This window comes from Bombus affinis, chromosome 17, assembly GCF_024516045.1.
Source record: "Bombus affinis isolate iyBomAffi1 chromosome 17, iyBomAffi1.2, whole genome shotgun sequence".
Classification (NCBI taxonomy): Eukaryota; Metazoa; Arthropoda; class Insecta; order Hymenoptera; family Apidae; genus Bombus; species Bombus affinis.
Window position 1 is genome coordinate 3,435,372 of NC_066360.1, and position 18,972 is coordinate 3,454,343.

At 38.0% G+C, this 18,972-nt stretch overlaps 1 protein-coding gene across 10 annotated transcripts in view; it reads right to left on the reverse strand.

The window, feature by feature from the left end:
* Window positions 1–18,972, reverse strand: part of LOC126926018 (neurexin-1) — a 659,019-nt gene that overhangs the window by 194,946 nt on the left and 445,101 nt on the right. For all 10 annotated transcript variants that reach the window (XM_050742092.1, XM_050742091.1, XM_050742090.1 and 7 more), the window contains 2 exons: window positions 13,476–13,583; window positions 9,747–9,939 (listed from right to left, as the gene is read on the reverse strand). In XM_050742092.1, coding sequence (XP_050598049.1) covers window positions 9,747–9,939; window positions 13,476–13,583 — 301 coding nt within the window. The remainder of the gene's footprint in view (window positions 1–9,746; window positions 9,940–13,475; window positions 13,584–18,972) is intronic.

Sequence of the window (18,972 nt, forward strand, 5' to 3'; positions counted from 1 at the left end):
GATGTGATATAAAATTCAATATTACAACAATTGAACAGAACTATTTTTCAGTACCATGACCATTCTCAATATAATACATAAATACCAATATACATAATATTTAATTCTATTTAATTACATGTAAGTATTAATTTATCCGAATAAGATATTCGATTAAATTTTTATTCAGACAAATTCTACAGGATAATTGTTCATCACTGGTGAATAAAATTTCATTCTTAATTTTTATTCGTAGTCTGCTGTTAAAATGGAAGTTTGTCTAACGCTGATCATATTAAGAAAATCGTAGACTCACAGTGTAAAGTGACCACTGATATTCTAAAACAGTTAAAAGAAAGAATTAAAAAGGAGAAGACATTACGAATTAAATTTCATTCTTAATTTTTATTAGTATTTTACTGTTAAAATAGAAGTTTGTCTAACGCTGATCATATTAAGAAAACCGTAGACTCACAGTGTAGAGTGGCCACTGATATTCTAAAACAATTAAAAGAAAGAATTAAAAAGAAGAAGACATTACGAATTAAATTTCTTATTCGAATAAATTCTACGGGATATTTGTTCATCACTGGTGAATAAAATTTCATTCTCAATTTTTATTAAAATAGAAGTTTTCCTAACGCTGGTCATATTAAGAAAATCGTAGACTCACAGTGTAGAGTGGCCACTGATATTCTAAAACAATTAAAAGAAAGAATTAAAAAGAAGAAGACATTACGAATTAAATTTCATTCTTAATTTTTATTAGTATTTTACTGCTAAATTAGAAGTTTGTCTAACGCTGATCATATTAAGAAAATCGTAGACTCACAGTGTAGAGTGGCCACTGATATTCTAAAACAATTAAAAGAAAGAATTAAAAAGAAGAAGACATTACGAATTAAATTTCTTATTCGAATAAATTCTACGGGATATTTGTTCATCACTGGTGAATAAAATTTCATTCTTAATTTTTATTCGTAGTCTGCTGTTAAAATAGAAGTTTGTAACGCTGGTCATATTAAGAAAATCGTAGACTCACAGTGTAGAGTGGCCACTGATATTCTAAAACAATTAAAAGAAAGAATTAAAAAGAAGAAGACATTACGAATTAAATTTCATTCTTAATTTTTATTAGTATTTTGCTGTTAAAATAGAAGTTTGTCTAACGCTGATCATATTAAGAAAACCGTAGACTCACGGTGTAAAGTGGCCACTGATATTCTAAAACAATTAGAAGAAAGAATTAAAAAGAAGAAAAAGTTAGAACCAATTGCTGTACGTTCTTATTATTCGAATCTCAGGTGGCTGCTATAAAGTGAGTACTTCGTAGCACTTTCCCCTTAGATCTGAGTCGAAAATTTCGCCTTAATCCAGACCATGCTGCTCTACTTTATCACACATAATCTCCCTTACGAAACATCTCTACGTTCTAGTAATTATCCTCGTTATCTGCCATTTACGATCCTCTCATTACGCACTCAAGCAGCGAAAACGCGCCATCTCCCAGACGAGGTTGTTCGAAAGAGCTCGAACTATGTCTAATTGTTCTGCCTGACGCTCACGAGCCCACGTTTAATCCCGCGTTAATTAAACACCGATGAAATTATTTTACTCGAGATACTTTTATTTCATTAGGGAAAAATTTATGTTTCCTTTGTTTCATATGTTTTATTGTTAGTTGAAAGTTGCGCATCTTGGTCCTGGGTATTCGCAGTCAGCTAGCGAGACGATTCTTGGAAGGCTTAGTGGCCAGCGACCGAGGAGCAGTGGTCGTCACTTGTGGAAACGGCTTGAGAATATTTATACAGATTCATTAAAAACTCACGAGCTGCGCTTAAGTTCCATTATCCTCCGGTCGGTTATTTTTCTTCCCTTACTGCGCCGTTTGAAACTAAAAGTTCCCTGCCTTGCAAAAAAGAAAAAAAAAGAAAAAGAAGAGAAGAAGAAACTGGAAGAAGAAAGTTCACTGACTCTCGAATCAGCAGTGAGACAAACGTAGCATTATGAAAATTGGATTGGATTGGTAAACATAGGTAGATGTGAATTTTGTTGCCTTGTAAATTATATTTGGGAAGGGATTTTTATTTCCAATTTGCATTTGGATATTAATCTGTATTTTGTATTTGATTAATTTTGGTTACGTATTTGATTAATTTGTTTGTATTATAAAACCAGATTAAGAGGAGCTTTTCATATTATTGATAATAATTGGCATTGAAATAATTTGTTGAATAAAGTGATTTACATACATATAACATGAATAGCAACAGATGAGAAACTATACATGTAAAAAGAAGAAAAAGCATTTGGATATTAATCTGTACTTTGTATTTGATTAATTTGTTTGTATTATGAAATCAGATTAAGAAGAGCTTTTCATATTATTGATAATAATTGGCATTGAAATAATTTGTTGAATAAAGTGATTTACATACATAGAGCATGAATAGCAACAGATGAGAAACTATACATGTAAAAAGAAGAAAAAGCATTTGGATATTAATCTGTACTTTGTATTTGATTAATTTGTTTGTATTATGAAATCAGATTAAGAAGAGCTTTTCATATTATTGATAATAATTGGCATTGAAATAATTTGTTGAATAAAGTGATTTGCATACATAGAACATGAATAGCAACAGATGACAAACTATACATGTAAAAAGAAGAAAAAGCATTTGGATATTAATCTGTACTTTGTATTTGATTAATTTGTTTGTATTATAAAACCAGATTAAGAGGAGCTTTTCATATTATTGATAATAATTGGCATTGAAATAATTTGTTGAATAAAGTGATTTACATACATATAACATGAATAGCAACAGATGAGAAACTATACATGTAAAAAGAAGAAAAAGCATTTGGATATTAATCTGTACTTTGTATTTGATTAATTTGCTTGTATTATAAAATCAGATTAAGAGGAGCTTTTCATATTATTGATAATAATTGGCATTGAAATAATTTGTTGAATAAAGTGATTTACATACATATAACATAAATAGCAACAGATGAGAAACTATACATGTAAAAAGAAGAAAAAGCATTTGGATATTAATCTGTACTTTGTATTTGATTAATTTGTTTGTATTATGAAATCAGATTAAGAAGAGCTTTTCATATTATTGATAATAATTGGCATTGAAATAATTTGTTGAATAAAGTGATTTGCATACATAGAACATGAATAGCAACAGATGAGAAACTATACATGTAAAAACAAGAAAAAGTATTTGGATATTAATCTGTACTTTGTATTTGATTAATTTGTTTGTATTATGAAATCAGATTAAGAAGAGCTTTTCATACTATTAATAATAATTGGCATTGAAATAATTTGTTGAATAAAGTGATTTGCATACATAGAACATGAATAGCAACAGATGAGAAACTATACATGTAAAAACAAGAAAAAGTATTTGGATATTAATCTGTACTTTGTATTTGATTAATTTGTTTGTATTATGAAATCAGATTAAGAAGAGCTTTTCATATTATTGATAATAATTGACATTGAAATAATTTGTTGAATAAAGTGATTTACATATATAGAACATGAGTAGCAACAGATGAGAAACTATACATGTAGAAACAAGAAAAAGATTTCCTTATTCATGGGAAACGTTAAATTTTACAACTAATTGATATTGTGTTTTAAAATATTGGAATTCTTGAAATTACTGTCAATTTTCAATTATTGTCTTCATTTTACAAGAGTTTCGTATTTAGATCTGCCCACAAGGTATGCTCGATTATTCCTTTTTTGTAGCGATACGTAGATACATTTTGGAATTAATTTAGGTCTCAAGTATGAACATTTTTAGTGGCTGTATCGTAGGATATATCGCGGAGAACCTGCTTTAAAATTTTTATTATTTTGCCCATGTTCATAAACTTTGCTAAATTGACGCAGTGCTACAGGAAAATATCGTGGAAATTAACATTTATACGAGTTAAGCCCCCTTCAAGGTAATAATTAGAACATTAAAAAGCTGCTCGAGGAACGCTTTAATTATTGTACTTTTGATTCATGAATACTTCAAAAATATTTCATTACAACTTTGCTTTCATAATAACAGTAATTATACATTTGCATATTAAACATGCAAGCGCTTCTATCTTCGGCCTTGAATTTTTATATCCACAAAATAAATTCTTTCACGTCCTAAGTCTAAATTTCTTGCCAACATTTTATGTCTTCGCAATCTATGATCAACGCCAATTTACTAATCGCGTAATTTAACTTTATGCAAATTTCCTTCATCGCGTTACATATGCATACGGTTAAATTTAGTAATTTTTTAATAAAATAATATTAAACACTCTATTTTTCCACGTAACCTGGCGCAAGAAAAAACAAACAAACTTGAATAAACAATGCTTTTTACCAACGTTTCGTCCCTAGCTTCCCCTCGTCTTAAAACCAAAACCTTCGTGTTACGTCGCCCTTTTTCCGGACGAAATTCCAATGTTCTTTAAATTTGGAAGAAGCTTCGATATCTTTGCCTGGGTTAATCGAGTCCGATAAACGTGCCATCTGCAAATCGTGCGCTAAAACTTTGTGCAAAAGAACGATCCAAGTAGTACACGTTACATGACATGGAATTCGGAAGAAAAACGTGCAGAGAACGTTACACGGACGAATCTTATTTTCTTGGGCAGACGATAAGATGGAGAGAAAAATGAATATGAGAGGAGAGAAATACCGAAAGACGCGGAAGCACGGAAGAGAGGAAATTGCAGTCGACCAAGGAGGATGAGTGCTCCCTCGTCGAAAATTGTTACCGCCGACAAGCGTGTAAGAGCTCGGCGATGAATCGAGCTGACTGAAGCGAAGAATTTCGGCCGCTGATCATAATTTGCCAGATCAAATTTATACCGTGCTATTTTATTCTACGCGGTAGATCGCCGCTGGACGATTGTTGGATTACGTCAATCGCGTGTCTGCTGCGGGTATATACAGTGCGGCGAATAACTGTACGCTCGACAATATTTTCAGATTATCGATCGTCCACATAAATTTCCTCGGAAACAAAAGGCGGTTTAAAAGAGTCCACGGCCAACGATACACTTTAGATTATTTTATGGAGAATTTTACGAGGCTGCCTGATGAGAATGCGATTATAAATACTACGCAAACGCTGGTCCGCCCTCTCCGTACGAGATGAAAATTACAAAAACAAAAGATAGATATAGCAACGTGATACTTGTTGAATAGGGAAACTCAGCGACTTACTCGCACGTTCGATTATTGCAATCTGGCCACGCATTATAATATTGCAAATATTATAATCTCTACCTGGTAGAGATAAAAGTAACAGATACAAAGACGGGAAAATTAAGGTGCAAACTAAAAACAAAAATCGAGACGAACGTGGACGCGCAGAGTGAACGACGTTCGGCACGCGCGTGAACTTCTGAACGCTCGCCTGTCGTCTCCAAACTGGTTTCAGCGATTCTCCGGATACGTGTGGGTCTTTTTTGAGAAGATTCTTCTCCTGAGAAGATTATTCTATTGGCTTAACCGTAATCGCGCTTTAAATCCTGGTGATTCATGTTTTACAGATTACGCTGCTTTCAACGCGAATAACGCCGCCGACCATTTAATTCAGTTGCGCCTTTGAGGTTTTAGCATCAGAACGAGATAAAGGATTTCCCAGTGTTTCTTTCCTTCCAAGTAAATCGCTTCATGCTTAAATGCTTTCCATCTCTTTGTACGCTTAAAGAGATTTTGATTTATCGAGATTGAAATCGCGCTGGTTAAAGTGCTTCTTCTTTGTGATTTGCAACTTTTTTCTTTGCCAATATATTGTATTTTGTGTTAACCAGTTAGCTATTTTTCACGAGAATAGTCGTCCTGAAGAAACGCCAATATTTTGTGTCACGATCGGCCCAACTTTTTTCTTTGCCAATATATTGTATTTTGTGTTAACCAGTTAGCTATTTTTCACGAGAATAGTCGTCCTGAAGAAACGCCAATATTTTGTGTTACGATCAGCCCTCTCGGTAATAAAATTAGAAAATAGGACAGTTGTTTTGTTAATTCTGTATTAATTTAATTCTATATTATAATCACACGTATTCTTTGTTTGACGAGTATACTCGTCGCTTGCTTTTCATCGCTTTTCAAGGTTTTCAAAGATGTGCCAACTGGTTAGGTGTTTGCCTTCTGGTTTCTGCTTATAGTTGCATCCATCGATCACTATAACAGCGGCGATTCATCGTCAAAATCGTAAATGGAATTTTACAATTCCTAGAAAGATTCTTTGTCTTAAAAATCTTGATACGCATAACTATAACATAAATTCAAGCTATTTAAGATGTTTAAAGCAGCTCAGCAGCGGGCACTGTTCCATTCTTTGATGATCTATTTCGCCAAATCATCGAACGCTGCTGTTAAATACTCGCATCTCAGAAGCTAGCGGTTCGTTTTCATTTCCAATCGCATTACATTAAAATTCTCTCGCTTGATCATAGAATGATATTAAAATGAGAAATTCAACACGATGACGCGTCTATTGCGTTCTTCTGCCGTCATGTTCATCCGTGATGATTGAAACGCCGCAACAGACGAAGTATAATCAGTTCTTGATAAGATGTTTGTGGGGAAAGGAAATTGCCAGAGTGGACAGCAATTGGAATCGTAGGCTAAGCTTAATTGCAAAGGCTTAAGCCGGTTGCATCGGGGTTTTTCGCGTGTTACGAGGGCAGTTGGCCCGCAGCAAGCGTTCACACTCGAAGAATTCGCGCAAACTCGTCCCAGGAGAGGCGACGAAGCACAGTTTTGAGGCTGAAATTGCTAAAGGGTCGGTTCTCAAAGGGGAATTTCACGGGCAAATTAACCGGCCGTGTAATTCCAGCGACCACCAACAGCTTCGTGAAACTTGCGCTACCGTTGATTCTGGATAAATACACAATTCGATCCAAGTTGTGAATTTCTTTCTGTTAACGCTAACACGCTAAAATATTCAGCTGTATTCGAAATGTTAGCGGGCGACAGTCTGCCAAACTTTTGATACTCGAGATAGCGCGTTTGCTGTTCGCTGTGCAATTTCTCGCATTCTTCAATCAGTTAGCTGTTTTCGACGAGTATACTCGTCATGCGTACGAAGTAGCTACAATTTGCTGTTTAAATTTCAATTTAGTAATCGCAGTAAACTGCGGCAATAAAATTGAAAAGTGAGACAGTCGTGTCGTTGCAACTCAATTCCTTAACCCGTTGCAATTTAATTAATAATAAAACAACGGAATAGAAGACGCCACTGGGGATCGTTCGTGGTTGGAATTTTACAACACTTCGCCATCGTGTACACGTAGGTGAAAAATCGGCGGGAAATTCGGCAAGACGACGGTGTAAGGATCTGGCCAAGACGGAAGTGGCCGGAGAGAAGCCAGGAAGAACGTGATTCCAGCGGTGAGTGCCGGGTTCTATTATTCTCGGATATACAGGGTGTTTCCTACTTTTCCGGCAACATCGTAGGCGCATGATCTACAAATAAAACTAAGAAAAAAATGGTGAGGAACAGCAGATTTGAAGCTGGACAATATGGAAAGTCGATCGTCTTTACTTTGCCTGTACCTGCGCCACATTTCTTGCTCTCTGACTACTTACTGCGGTTGTTGGATTTCGATTATCGCGTGAGACAGCATGTCGAAATTCCAAGATTATTTTCAAAGGAAGGATACGCCGAATTATGTTTCTGCGTGTTATCTGCTGTACGAGAACACCAGCGTGAGTTTCCTGCAAGAAAAGTGCCACATCGTTCGGTATTTGTTAACATCTACTCAGGCTAACACCTATTTACCTACAATTTTGTAACAAAGCGTTTACAAGCGAACTTCCTGCAACATTTTTTCCTTATTTTCACTTGTAGATCATGTGTTCCTACGATGTTGCGGGACGAATAGAGAACACCCTGTATATCGAGCTGGGCGACAAAGAAGTCGATGAAGAATCCAACGCTGCGGCAACTCTCTCTTCCTTTTTGTTTATTTATCGGTTTAATAAAGCTCCGCCCGAAGCTATATCACAAACTTCCCTATACTTCTCCGTTTGCTTGACTTTTTATCCTTTCCCCTATCCTGGCACCGGAGTTTTCAGAGTTATGAATAAATTCGCGATTAAATCTACGAGGAGTTTCTGATTGTCTTCTGTGCGGCTCAAGGAGATCCTTTATAATTCTCTCTTTGCATTTGGCGACCAGAAGTTAGATTGAAGGAGAATTTGTCTATTGAAATTGCTATTGTTATTTCTTGGTTATTTGGTTCAGCAACGTCGTATTGTATTTAGCGATATCAGGTTCGATCTGGATTGTCTTTGGAATTGCTCGAACAGATTATTTATAATTTTCATTTTGCATTTGAGAATAAACTGTCAGATGAAATGGGAATTTGTCATAAGTAAGATTACTGTCTTTTCAACGACTCAAGAAGATCCTTTAGAATCTTCTCTCTGATCTTGGTGATGAGAAGCTACACAGGTTCGATCTGGATTGTCTTTGGAATTGCTCGAGCAGATTATTTATAATTTTCATTTTGCATTTGAGAATAAACTGTCAGATGAAATGGGAATTTGTCATAAGTAAGATTACTGTCTTTTCAACGACTCAAGAAGATCCTTTAGAATCTTCTCTCTGATCTTGGCTATGAGCAGCCACATTCATTCCAAGATTCATTCCAAGAGAAGAACGTTGAAAGTAACGCGTAATGAGAGGTGTTGAATTAAATGTGAAATTAAAATGTGACGATAGCTGTCGATTATCATTTAAGATATTTCTAATTTATCATGGAGTTCCCTTGGACAATTAAATTTCCTAAAATTTATTCCCCTACAAACGACATGTACCTCTTCTTCACCGTGGTCCACAGAAGATATAAATCGAAGAGGCAAAGTGAAATCGGCATGTTCTATTTTATAACGAACCAGTGGAAGAACCTCTGTCGATGGTTTTAACACCAAGTTGCGTACATTCCAACATTCTTGCACTTGAATTAAAATGAAAGCTTATTAAATCTCAATTAAATCGAAATTCAAATATACCTTTATCGAGTTACAGCAGTCACTGTTTCATTCTTTGATGATCTATTTCGCCAAATTATCGAACGCTTCTGTTAAATACTCGCATCTCAGAAGCTGGCGGTTCGTTTTCATTTTCAATCGCGTTATATTAAAATTCTCTCGCTTAATCATAGAACGATACTAAAAACTGTATACCAAAGAAAAAAAAGATTTTCCAAGAACAGTAACCATTACCAATTACCATAAATGTGCTGCCATCGTAGTTTAAACGACCAGATCTAAACGACTAGAGTCTGAGCTCTAAATTTCGCTCGATTAATCGCGATCGTCAGGAGCGTAGTACCGAGGTAGCGAATAAAAGCGAGCGAGTTTCTAAAAAGACAGATCTAACGAAGGGTAACTACTAAGCGGTAATAAAACCAGGGGATCGTAGAAAAAGGCAAGGGCGGAAGATTTATTACGTTCCACGCATGGAACGGTTAGCTGCACCTGCAGATAAGTGTCCTCGAGCGTGTAACTCTGAATTATGAGTGGCTTGCTTCTCGATCCCGCGCATTTTTACCCTCCTTCGTCGTTTATTTCGTCGACCGACCGGATTTAGAGTTCCGCCTGTAGTCCGTAGATTAGACGATAAACGCCAAACATCCTGACGAACGAGTCGGAAAATTTAACGAAAAAAAAAAGAAGAAGAAAAGAAAGAAAGAGGAGGCAAGAAAAAGAAGACAAAGGTTCTGTTGCTTACCTGGTGTACGGAATTCGACAATGGAACCGTCGACGGTGACACGTCCATCTCTTTCGACTCGACGAAGTGCCACGTCGTGCCACGTGCCGTCGTCGATTCGTTGTTTCGACGATTTCACCTTCACTGGTCCGCTTCCGAGGTCAGCGTGCAGGTACAGGTGGCCATTGAAGATCTCGAAGGCGAAGAGATCTTGCTGCAAAAAGGAAACGTCGTTTTACTTTTACCTTCAGGGCGTAAAATCTAAATAATTAAACTACCCGCGAACGAGTGAACGTACAAAGTGCACGTGTTACTGTCTAGTGGCAAACCGCGTGTCTCTTCGTTTTTCTTTTAAATTCGCACGACTTGTGTAGTACGTACTACGGGCTATGCCCGTAATATTTACAACCAGAAACTTTGCTGACACCCAAATACGGGTGTCATTGCGGTCAACGTGCTGAAAAGAGGAACAGAGGCCTAGGACCGTACGCGGAACGACCCGCAGCGTACCGACAGGTATCCTCCGCCTCTTCGAAGACATCGCGCAACATCTGCGCGGGCTTGACGACAATTACACCTCAGGGCAAACGATAAATTAAAGAAAAGAAGAATATGATCGAGGAAGCTGTTTTGTGGACACGACAGCGACCAGCCGCGTTTATTTCGCGACTAATAGCCATGTGTTAACGTATGTATTTACAAACAGAGAGTTAGTAGTGTGCGTGACAGACACGAACGCTATCCGGCCAAGCATTTGTTCGCGGGATCCGGTGATTCTGCTAATGAGCAAGCGGCGCGAACTCGCGCCCTTAACGAGAACCCGGTTTTCCCAACTTTCCGATTTATTTCACGCCGTTGCGCGCTACGCAACCGCGATTATTCGCGACGCTGACGCCAGTCCTGCGCTGCTCCTATTTCAACGTTGAAATATAATTGTGGGAATTACGAGACGGTATTGTTAAATCGAGATAACTGGCGGCTGCGAGGGAAACTCGGCTCCAGCGACGAAAATGCATTTCCTCTCGATTGTCGTTTGGCCGACTCGTGGCCCACATCTGCCTCGCCTGTCTCTCTACCTGTTCGTCGAACGCGCACATTCTGCGATATACAGAGCATGTCCGACAACTCGCCAAGCCGATTCCTCGTGATGGGATAAGCGAAAAGCGTGGGACGAAGATTCCTTACGTGGCGAGGCTTCGCTTTTTAGAGGAACAATTTTGCAAATGGGGCTCATGTACAGATTTTGAGCTACTAGGTTGTCCGAAAGGTGTCTTTCTTCTGCAACGATGCATCTTTAACAAACATGAAACCTAATCTATCAAACTTTGTGATTTTTATCTTGATGGAAGAAAATGGATGGTACGTAACTCGAGAAAATAATATAAAACGGAAAATGTTCTGCATCCAACATTATTTTCTTACAAAACCAAAGAAACTTGAAGACAGAAACGCGAAGACAAGGGAGCAATTTAATTCTTATTGGACTAGTGGCGCGACAGTAATTTTCAGAAGACTGTTGCATCGTTTCTGATATCTTTCGGATTTATCGTAACAGAAGATGCGATTCTGAATGGAATTACACGTGTCATTTTGAAAATTAGGGAACATTCGTTGATTCCTGGTTTCTCAAACTTGAACGTACCATAGTCTCCATCTACTATGATATTAAGGAGCTCTGCAAGCTGTGAAATGCAAATAGTAGTCCATGAAATAGTTTCCAGGAACAAAGGTGCTCCGGAGCAAATGGAAGACAATTTTAGAATGAAAACGAGACAGATGAGAGGAAACAGGCGAGCAGATCGCTGAAGAAATAAGAGTTTCAACGACGTGTGCAGTAAAGACAACGTACAGATCGTAATCTGTGCAACCAAGGCCAAGCAAATAAGCTCGAACTACTATAATAAACCACTACTATTTATCATTAAACTATTGCGTTTGTCGCTGAAGAGAAGATAGAAGAACCGAAGTTTGTTTGGAGGAGAAGTTGGAAATCGATGAATCTGGGAGATTCGATTTTCCATATTTCAATTTTCCGATTAATTTATTCATAATTAGGACGAGGACGAGCAAACACATGTTTAGCCTTCTTTGATTTTTGATTTAGTCAGATGGAAGGACAATTCTCGATTTTGCCAAATAAAAGAAGAATATAGAAAATTCGGCAGACTCAGCTTCAAATTATCGCCTCCTCCTCCTCCGTAATTTTCCCATATGCATCTTGCAAAATTCATTTCCTGATTGTTCGACGATTTTATCGAGTTTAATTAAGGATTCGATAATTTGATGTGAAATCGGTCAGACGTGGTTCGTTCTGTTAACGAGGTGCTATCAGTGATTTTAATTACATTCTCCTCGAATGATTCGTTTTAGGTTTTCGTTAATTAAATGTATTAGTAATTGAACGAATAATATCTGACCAAGAGTTTCGGTAATTCTATTAGGATATTTCACGAAACGTTTCGTACGTAGAAACGTTCATCTTCAGATTAGCAGATACAAGCTCGGTCTATTTAATTTTTCATTGCAAGCTAATACCGTTGTTTATGCTATACGCAGCGCAATGAAATTTTTATTCTACGTAAAAACTGGACATTTGTCTTTACAACGATTGATTTAACAGCGCGTACGAGTTTTTCAATTAAAATATAATTCCTGAATATTTTGTGCATACAAACAACAAAGGGGCGTTTATTACATCTCCGATGAAATTCGATGTACAATATTTTAACTAACAGTTACCAAAGGCTCAAGTTTTCGAACAAAATGTTGCTTTCGTTTCATCCGTATTTTATATACAACAAAGCATTTTGAATCACGTGAACTAAATTGAACGAACGATACATCGATGATAGAGGCAGCGTTAATCATTTCGAATTTGATTCCGGTAAATTACGATTTATCAACGTAGAAATTCGTCTCTTACTTGGACAAACGATCGCAGGTTTTACAACAGCGACGATGAAATTTGATTACGGTTCTGTATCGGCCCAGTCTTTCAGAGACAATTTTCCAAACAGTATTCTCCATTTGATGAGATAAAAAATGCATTTTCATCATGGCTGGTAATTCGATCGCCTGTCCTCTGCCATTTCATACAATTCCATCTCGTTATCACTTTCTTTCTCGCTCGAACAAACATCGACCTTTCAACGGATCGTCGTTTCCAACTTTCATTTACATTATCGTTCTTCTACCTTCGTTTCCTTATTCTTCTCCTGTCGATCTTTCCCACTGCTATTTAACTCTTTCGTCTCTTTTCGTTTCTTCGTGCTTTTCCACTTCCTCTCAACTTGCAGCTCGTATACGTTTTCAGATTCGCTTCGAGCTTCGCCAATTTGCACTCAGATGATCCGATCTCAACACAGTGCTAACGATAAATTTCAAAGCGTTCGGAATAACGCGGACGATTAACAAATGAAATTCACGAAGAAGATTTTTCTTCCCCTGAAGCAGATTATTTTCCCAAGGACACTATCCTATCAAGCTAACTCTACCTCATCACCCAAAGCGTATGGATACCCAGCTATCTTTTTCACGAAAATTATTCTGCAGACACGTAAGAGCGCGTGCGTATGGCAAAACTCTGATAAAAAGAAGACCAAAGAGATATTTCTCTTCATGTTCTGTATAGTAATTTTCCTGCCATCGATTACAAATATTTTCGAATGCTTTTACGAGTACTTTCCACGCGCAGTCCGCCGACTGAAAGAAGAAAAGAAAGAAACAATATATCAAACGAAATTTACATACCCTCGTGTGAGCTCCACTACGGCTGTACATGATCAAGCCGTTAGGTTCGTTGGTGCGGATTTTGAAGGATATACTGCCGGACTTGGCCGCCTTCCAAGGTGGCAGGACCTGAAACACAGGAGACATACGTCTCTTAATACCTTCCACTCTTGGCTACCACTTCTGAAAGACGTAAAACAGAAAGAAAAGAAAGGCAAAGAGAGATAGATAGATAGACAGATAGAGAAAAAGAAAGAGAAAGAGAGACGGAAGGAAGAGCGAAATCCCTCGACGTCCTGAAGAAGAATGGAGAACATGGACAGCGTCGGTGGTCCAGCGTGTTCGGAATCCAAAATTTCCTGCTCTTCGTCGTCGACGAGTCCATTCATCATGCATGACAGCTTAAATAATCACGTTTCTCGAGCTCGTGGAATTTTTACTTCAATTTCGCTGCGGTACCGAGTCTCCTGCGGCTGACTGATTTACGTTTCGCCATCGAGAAATTCACCGCAGTTCCGTCTCGGCCGCGTGTCCCATCGCCACAAAATTCTCGTGCCACCCATTTGTTGCTTGTTTCTCGGATTTACGGAAACAAAAGAAAAAAAGGGGGAGGAGAGAGAAAAAGGACTAACGTCAGATCCGCGACGAGACGCGAGAAACGATTAGCCGCGAGTCGCGCGATTTTGCCTCGTCCTTCGGTTGCTATCGTTGGATCGTGCGGTGACATCGCGCTAGAGTTTCCACTTTTGTCCAGATTTTTCAATCAGGTTGCTTAATTTCAAGACACCTGAATTTCTTTCTTATTCTACGTCTACGCAATCAGCGAAGAGCTTTTGGCTCGACACATTGACGACGACACACGCTGATTGGCGTCTTACGAATTATACTTGATGCGCTACCTTAGAATAAATGTTAATTGTTAAACAAAAGAGCAAAGGAATCAATGGATGCTACAAACAAAACGTTGCGGACATTGTTCTTACATTACATGTTTGAACAGTGAGAAACCGATGTTTCAACAAGTTTTTGAAGACCTTTCACTTAGCAACGAGGAGGCGGTCGAAAATGGAATTTCAGTGTGTTGAATATGGCGCAGCAATTGAAAATAATATTGGAAATAGTAACGTTGAAGTTGATTTCACTCGTCCTTTGCCGAGTGGTTCACATTAGGAAAAAGACGATGATCACCTTTCATACAATTTACATTATTATTATTATTAAATATCACACTTGTTAAATGTTTCTGAATCTTCCCAATTGTTTATTAAATAATTCAACAAATACGTGGGAGTTCAGGCTATAGGCTCAATGTGTTAAGTTTGGTTGAGCAAAATTAGACGAATGGACGAGCTGTTAAACTTTACTCGATGATTGCCAGTCGCATAGCTCCGATGACAGTGTTGGACTCGTGTTTAACTCGTAATTATCAATTTATCAGTCTGTATCTATAAATAATACAAATAAAGTATAAATAAAATAATAATAAAATAAAATAATAGAAATAAAGTATAAATAAAGAATCTTCATCTTCATGTTCCTTTTTCATCGCGTTAGTTGTACAATACAAATCAAAATGCAGCGCCTTGAGATCGAATGAAGATCGATCGAGCTCACAACTGTTACGTGTCACCGACGATCTAACGAAACGATTTCTTTACGAGTTTTTACATTAAAATAGAGTTCTCGTGTGATGAGAGCAACGTCGAGAGTGTCGGTGTTGGATTTAGGATACTTGAGTTAAGTTGAATGGGAAAATGTTTAGCTGTAGCTGCTATCATGATCTACGGTTTTCAACGTTTTGTTCGAGTGTGGCAGGTTCGTGCGAGACGGAAGGTGTCTGGGTAAGGTACACGAAGAAGATTCGGAAGAAACGCGGTCGAGAAGCTCGCGTTTTACAAGTTGGAAAGTGGAGATCGAAAGTGGTTCTGGGAAACAGATAGCAAGAAAAGTTTTCTTCTTCTCTCGACGTGGATATTTAGTTTTTCAATTCTACTCTGCAAATAGAATCTTCTCTTTCTCGTAACATTAAGCGACGTATCGTTGATAGGATAGAATCGACGATCGAAATTTTCTAACGTGTTTTATCGTATGGAAATTTCTTTCTGTCGTGTAGATTCTGGTACAGTAGAACCTTGGTAGCTCGAACGTCTGCAATTCCGAAAAGCTACGTGCAATGGGATTGCAACTTTGTTCATTCTACTGCGCTCAGATGTAGAAAGCTTCTATCAGAGGTCCAGAACTGGAAAATATTATCTTCGTGGGTTCGTTCTTTGAAACGTTTCGACGTGTAAGTTCCAACACGAGGCACGTTGCTACGCGTTTAAATAAAAAATCTTTATTACTCGACCTGACGTCTAGAAGGAATTATCGGACATCTGTTTCACCGGAAAATGCGACGGAAACACGTGACAGGATTTTACGGTGTCGTTCGGTAGTTCACAGAAACGAGAACAGTCGGAGACCGCGAAAGGAACGCGAACCGCCACCAGAGAAGCTATTTCGTTTGATGTGGATTCATAGCGGTTAAGCGTGAGTTGCATTGTTCGTACAGTTCACCTCTTAACGCCATAAATATGACCATTTTACTCTTCAATATCAAGGCTGTAATAGTTCAAACATAACTGTGTTCTCGTCTTGACGAAAGCAGCAACAAAGTAGCCTGATCGCTTTAGCGAAAAATGGATAGAGTTTATGCGAGTCTTAAAAGCAGCTCGTAGCTGTGTCCGAGTATACAGGGTGTTCTAAAAATCAGTGTGCGCGATTGGGCAAGAAAATGCTTCCAGCAAAAGTTTAACAAAACGTGCAACGTACGAGAGAAGAACGCGACTGAACGACGAAGAGGGGAAGAAGAGCTCAGCGACGTATAAAATACAAATACTGTGATTTCTTCTTAACTTTCCGATCAACGGAACGTTTACCCAACACGTTCGCCACATTTTTCTGGCCATAATAAACGACAAAGAAATGCACATAAATAAATATAATCCAAATTATATCGCAAACATCTGCCAAACACGTCTATGCTAAAGGTTTCGTGGAAAACTCGTGAAAAATAAAAAAGATCCGCTTGGTCTGACACTGCATCACGTTAGTGGACCCCAGTGAACCATCGAACTTCATGGTGTTTCTCCGCGACTATCGCTCACATATTCTCTGCCGTAGGATCAACAAAATCCATGTCATCTTTTATTTCAACTTCACTTCGATCGGCATCTTTTCATTTCGGTTTAAAGTTCATTTTGGAAAACAGCTGGTCTCTTGTTTATTAGCCGGGAAGAGCCGGACGCCGCTATTCGTCCAGCAGGTTCCGCATAAGTAGCCGAAAGCTGTGCGCGAAACGAACGCCCTTTGTGTTGGCCGATTGTCTTTGGAAGCGGGGCAGCTTGTAATTTCGAATTCAGAGCGGTTTCGGGGAGAGACGCGACGCGGGCTGCACCAAGTGTAATTGCAGCTCCGTGACAGCGAGGCCAATTTTCGTGATGAAGAGTCAGCTTGAAAACTCACGGTAACGAGACTCATTATTTATTCTTGCTGCTTTTGTTTGCCTGGTATTTTCTATCCTTGTCGAGCAACTGGCAAACAACTTCGGTCCGTGGCGCTCGCCCTCGCTGCAACGTCCTTCTGCATCTCGTCTTTCGTTTTGCATTTGTTCCCAGTTTAACGCTATAGCTCTCCGCTCTTTTATTAATATCTGGTCTTTTCACGTGCCACCTTCCCCAACAAGCGAAACGATGTTTAACGTGGTAAGAAAATTTCTAATGAAAAACGAAAAATCGCGCCCATTGAGAACGTCGTCGTTTTATCTTCTCCTCGAACTTGCGAGGTTTTTTAAGCGTTGAAAAATACGATTGGGTTTATAGCTTCAAACGAGTGCAAGAGTACAGTAGCTTGTTTTTGAGCGGGACAGCTTGTTTTTCATATTTTCGTCGAAAGAATACCGCGTTATAAATTGTTGCATTTTGAACTATTCGAGAAAACCTTCGGAATAAAATGAAAATGGTACCCATGGTATATCTTCAAGGCAAAAATAAAATATCGAGGCTATCAGCTTTCCATTTTCTTTTCAACCTACAATTTTCCTCGAGTACCCATCGAATCCGCAAATATCGATTATTTTTCCTTCTTTTTTCTTGCCAATTCCTGGACAATCTCTGCGTAGCCTGCACGAGATGATCTCGCGCGCACAAAGTCAAAGATTTGTCTAAGAAAATTACGTCGACAGTTGGCTGTATCAGAGCTTCGCGCTAACGAAACGAAGCTCCTGTGGGAATATCGGGAACTGTCGGCACGAGTTAGTCCTTCATCCGGCTCCGTGAATTTTCTGCAACGCGTTCATATCTTATCGAACGTGTTTCCTCTGCAGCTTCTTCGAAACCAGGAATATCTTAACCGGTTCTGAATTCAAAACAGCATTTCAAATTCCTCCGAGTAATTTTGCTTTTATTATATTTAATTAACCGATGCATCGACGCATGAAATGTCGCATGATGAGCGACGAGGATTTCGCAATACGATAACAAAGGACGTTAGAATATTTATAATAAGAAAATAACAATGAATAAAAATAATAAAACATAGCGACGAACATAAAGACGAAGCGCAAAGGTTCCAATTTTCAATTTTTTGTAGCAGATAAATATTAATAAACTTAATAATTCCTTACTAATATTTGTAATCTTAATAACTCGATCTAATTATACAAAACAGGTAATTTCTCGTACAAATTTTCAACTTGTTAATTTTTCACGATCAGAATGATTCTTCATCGATTACGTTTCTTATATTTCTTCGTATGTCTTTTTACTTTTAGCAGAAATATCAATTAAAATTTTCAACTTGTTAATTTTTCACGATCAGAATGATTCTTCATCGATTACGTTTCTTGTATTTCTTCGTATGTCTTTTTACCTTTAGCAGAAATATCAGGTGGCAGCGTTGAAAATTGTTGTATTTAATATAACAAAATGTTTTCTTCTGCTTCCCTTGTCGCGTAACAACTGCAAACGATGTTCAACTAATTAACAAGCTATTTCTGATATTTCCACCGTTATAACAGATGCAACTTAATTCAAACTGCAGCAACTTAAGGCTCTCGCGGCTCCAGTTACAGCGGCAATGACGTAATTCTGAAGTTGCAACCTGCAGGCTTCTATGCTGCAACTTATAGTAGCAAGTTGCCACGAGTTACAATTAAGAAACTTAAAGCTGCTAGTCGAAACTGATAATCGATTTATAATAGCAGCATCTTCAGTCAAAGGTGAAAATCTTCCAATTGCTTTGACATCGAGCGGCGATAAAATCGAAAACCAGAGAAACCACAGCGAAGATGAAGGTAGATCGATGTTTAAAGGCTGCGGATGATTCACAGCGAAGAAACTCGCTCGAAGATACTAAACGAATTTCAGAAGTAAAAATGTAATTTAATTCCTTAAAATAATCCAATTCGATATAATTTTGAGGAAGATTCGAATTGAGGAAACTCGATGCTCCAAGTTAGGTTCTTAGAACGCTATAAATG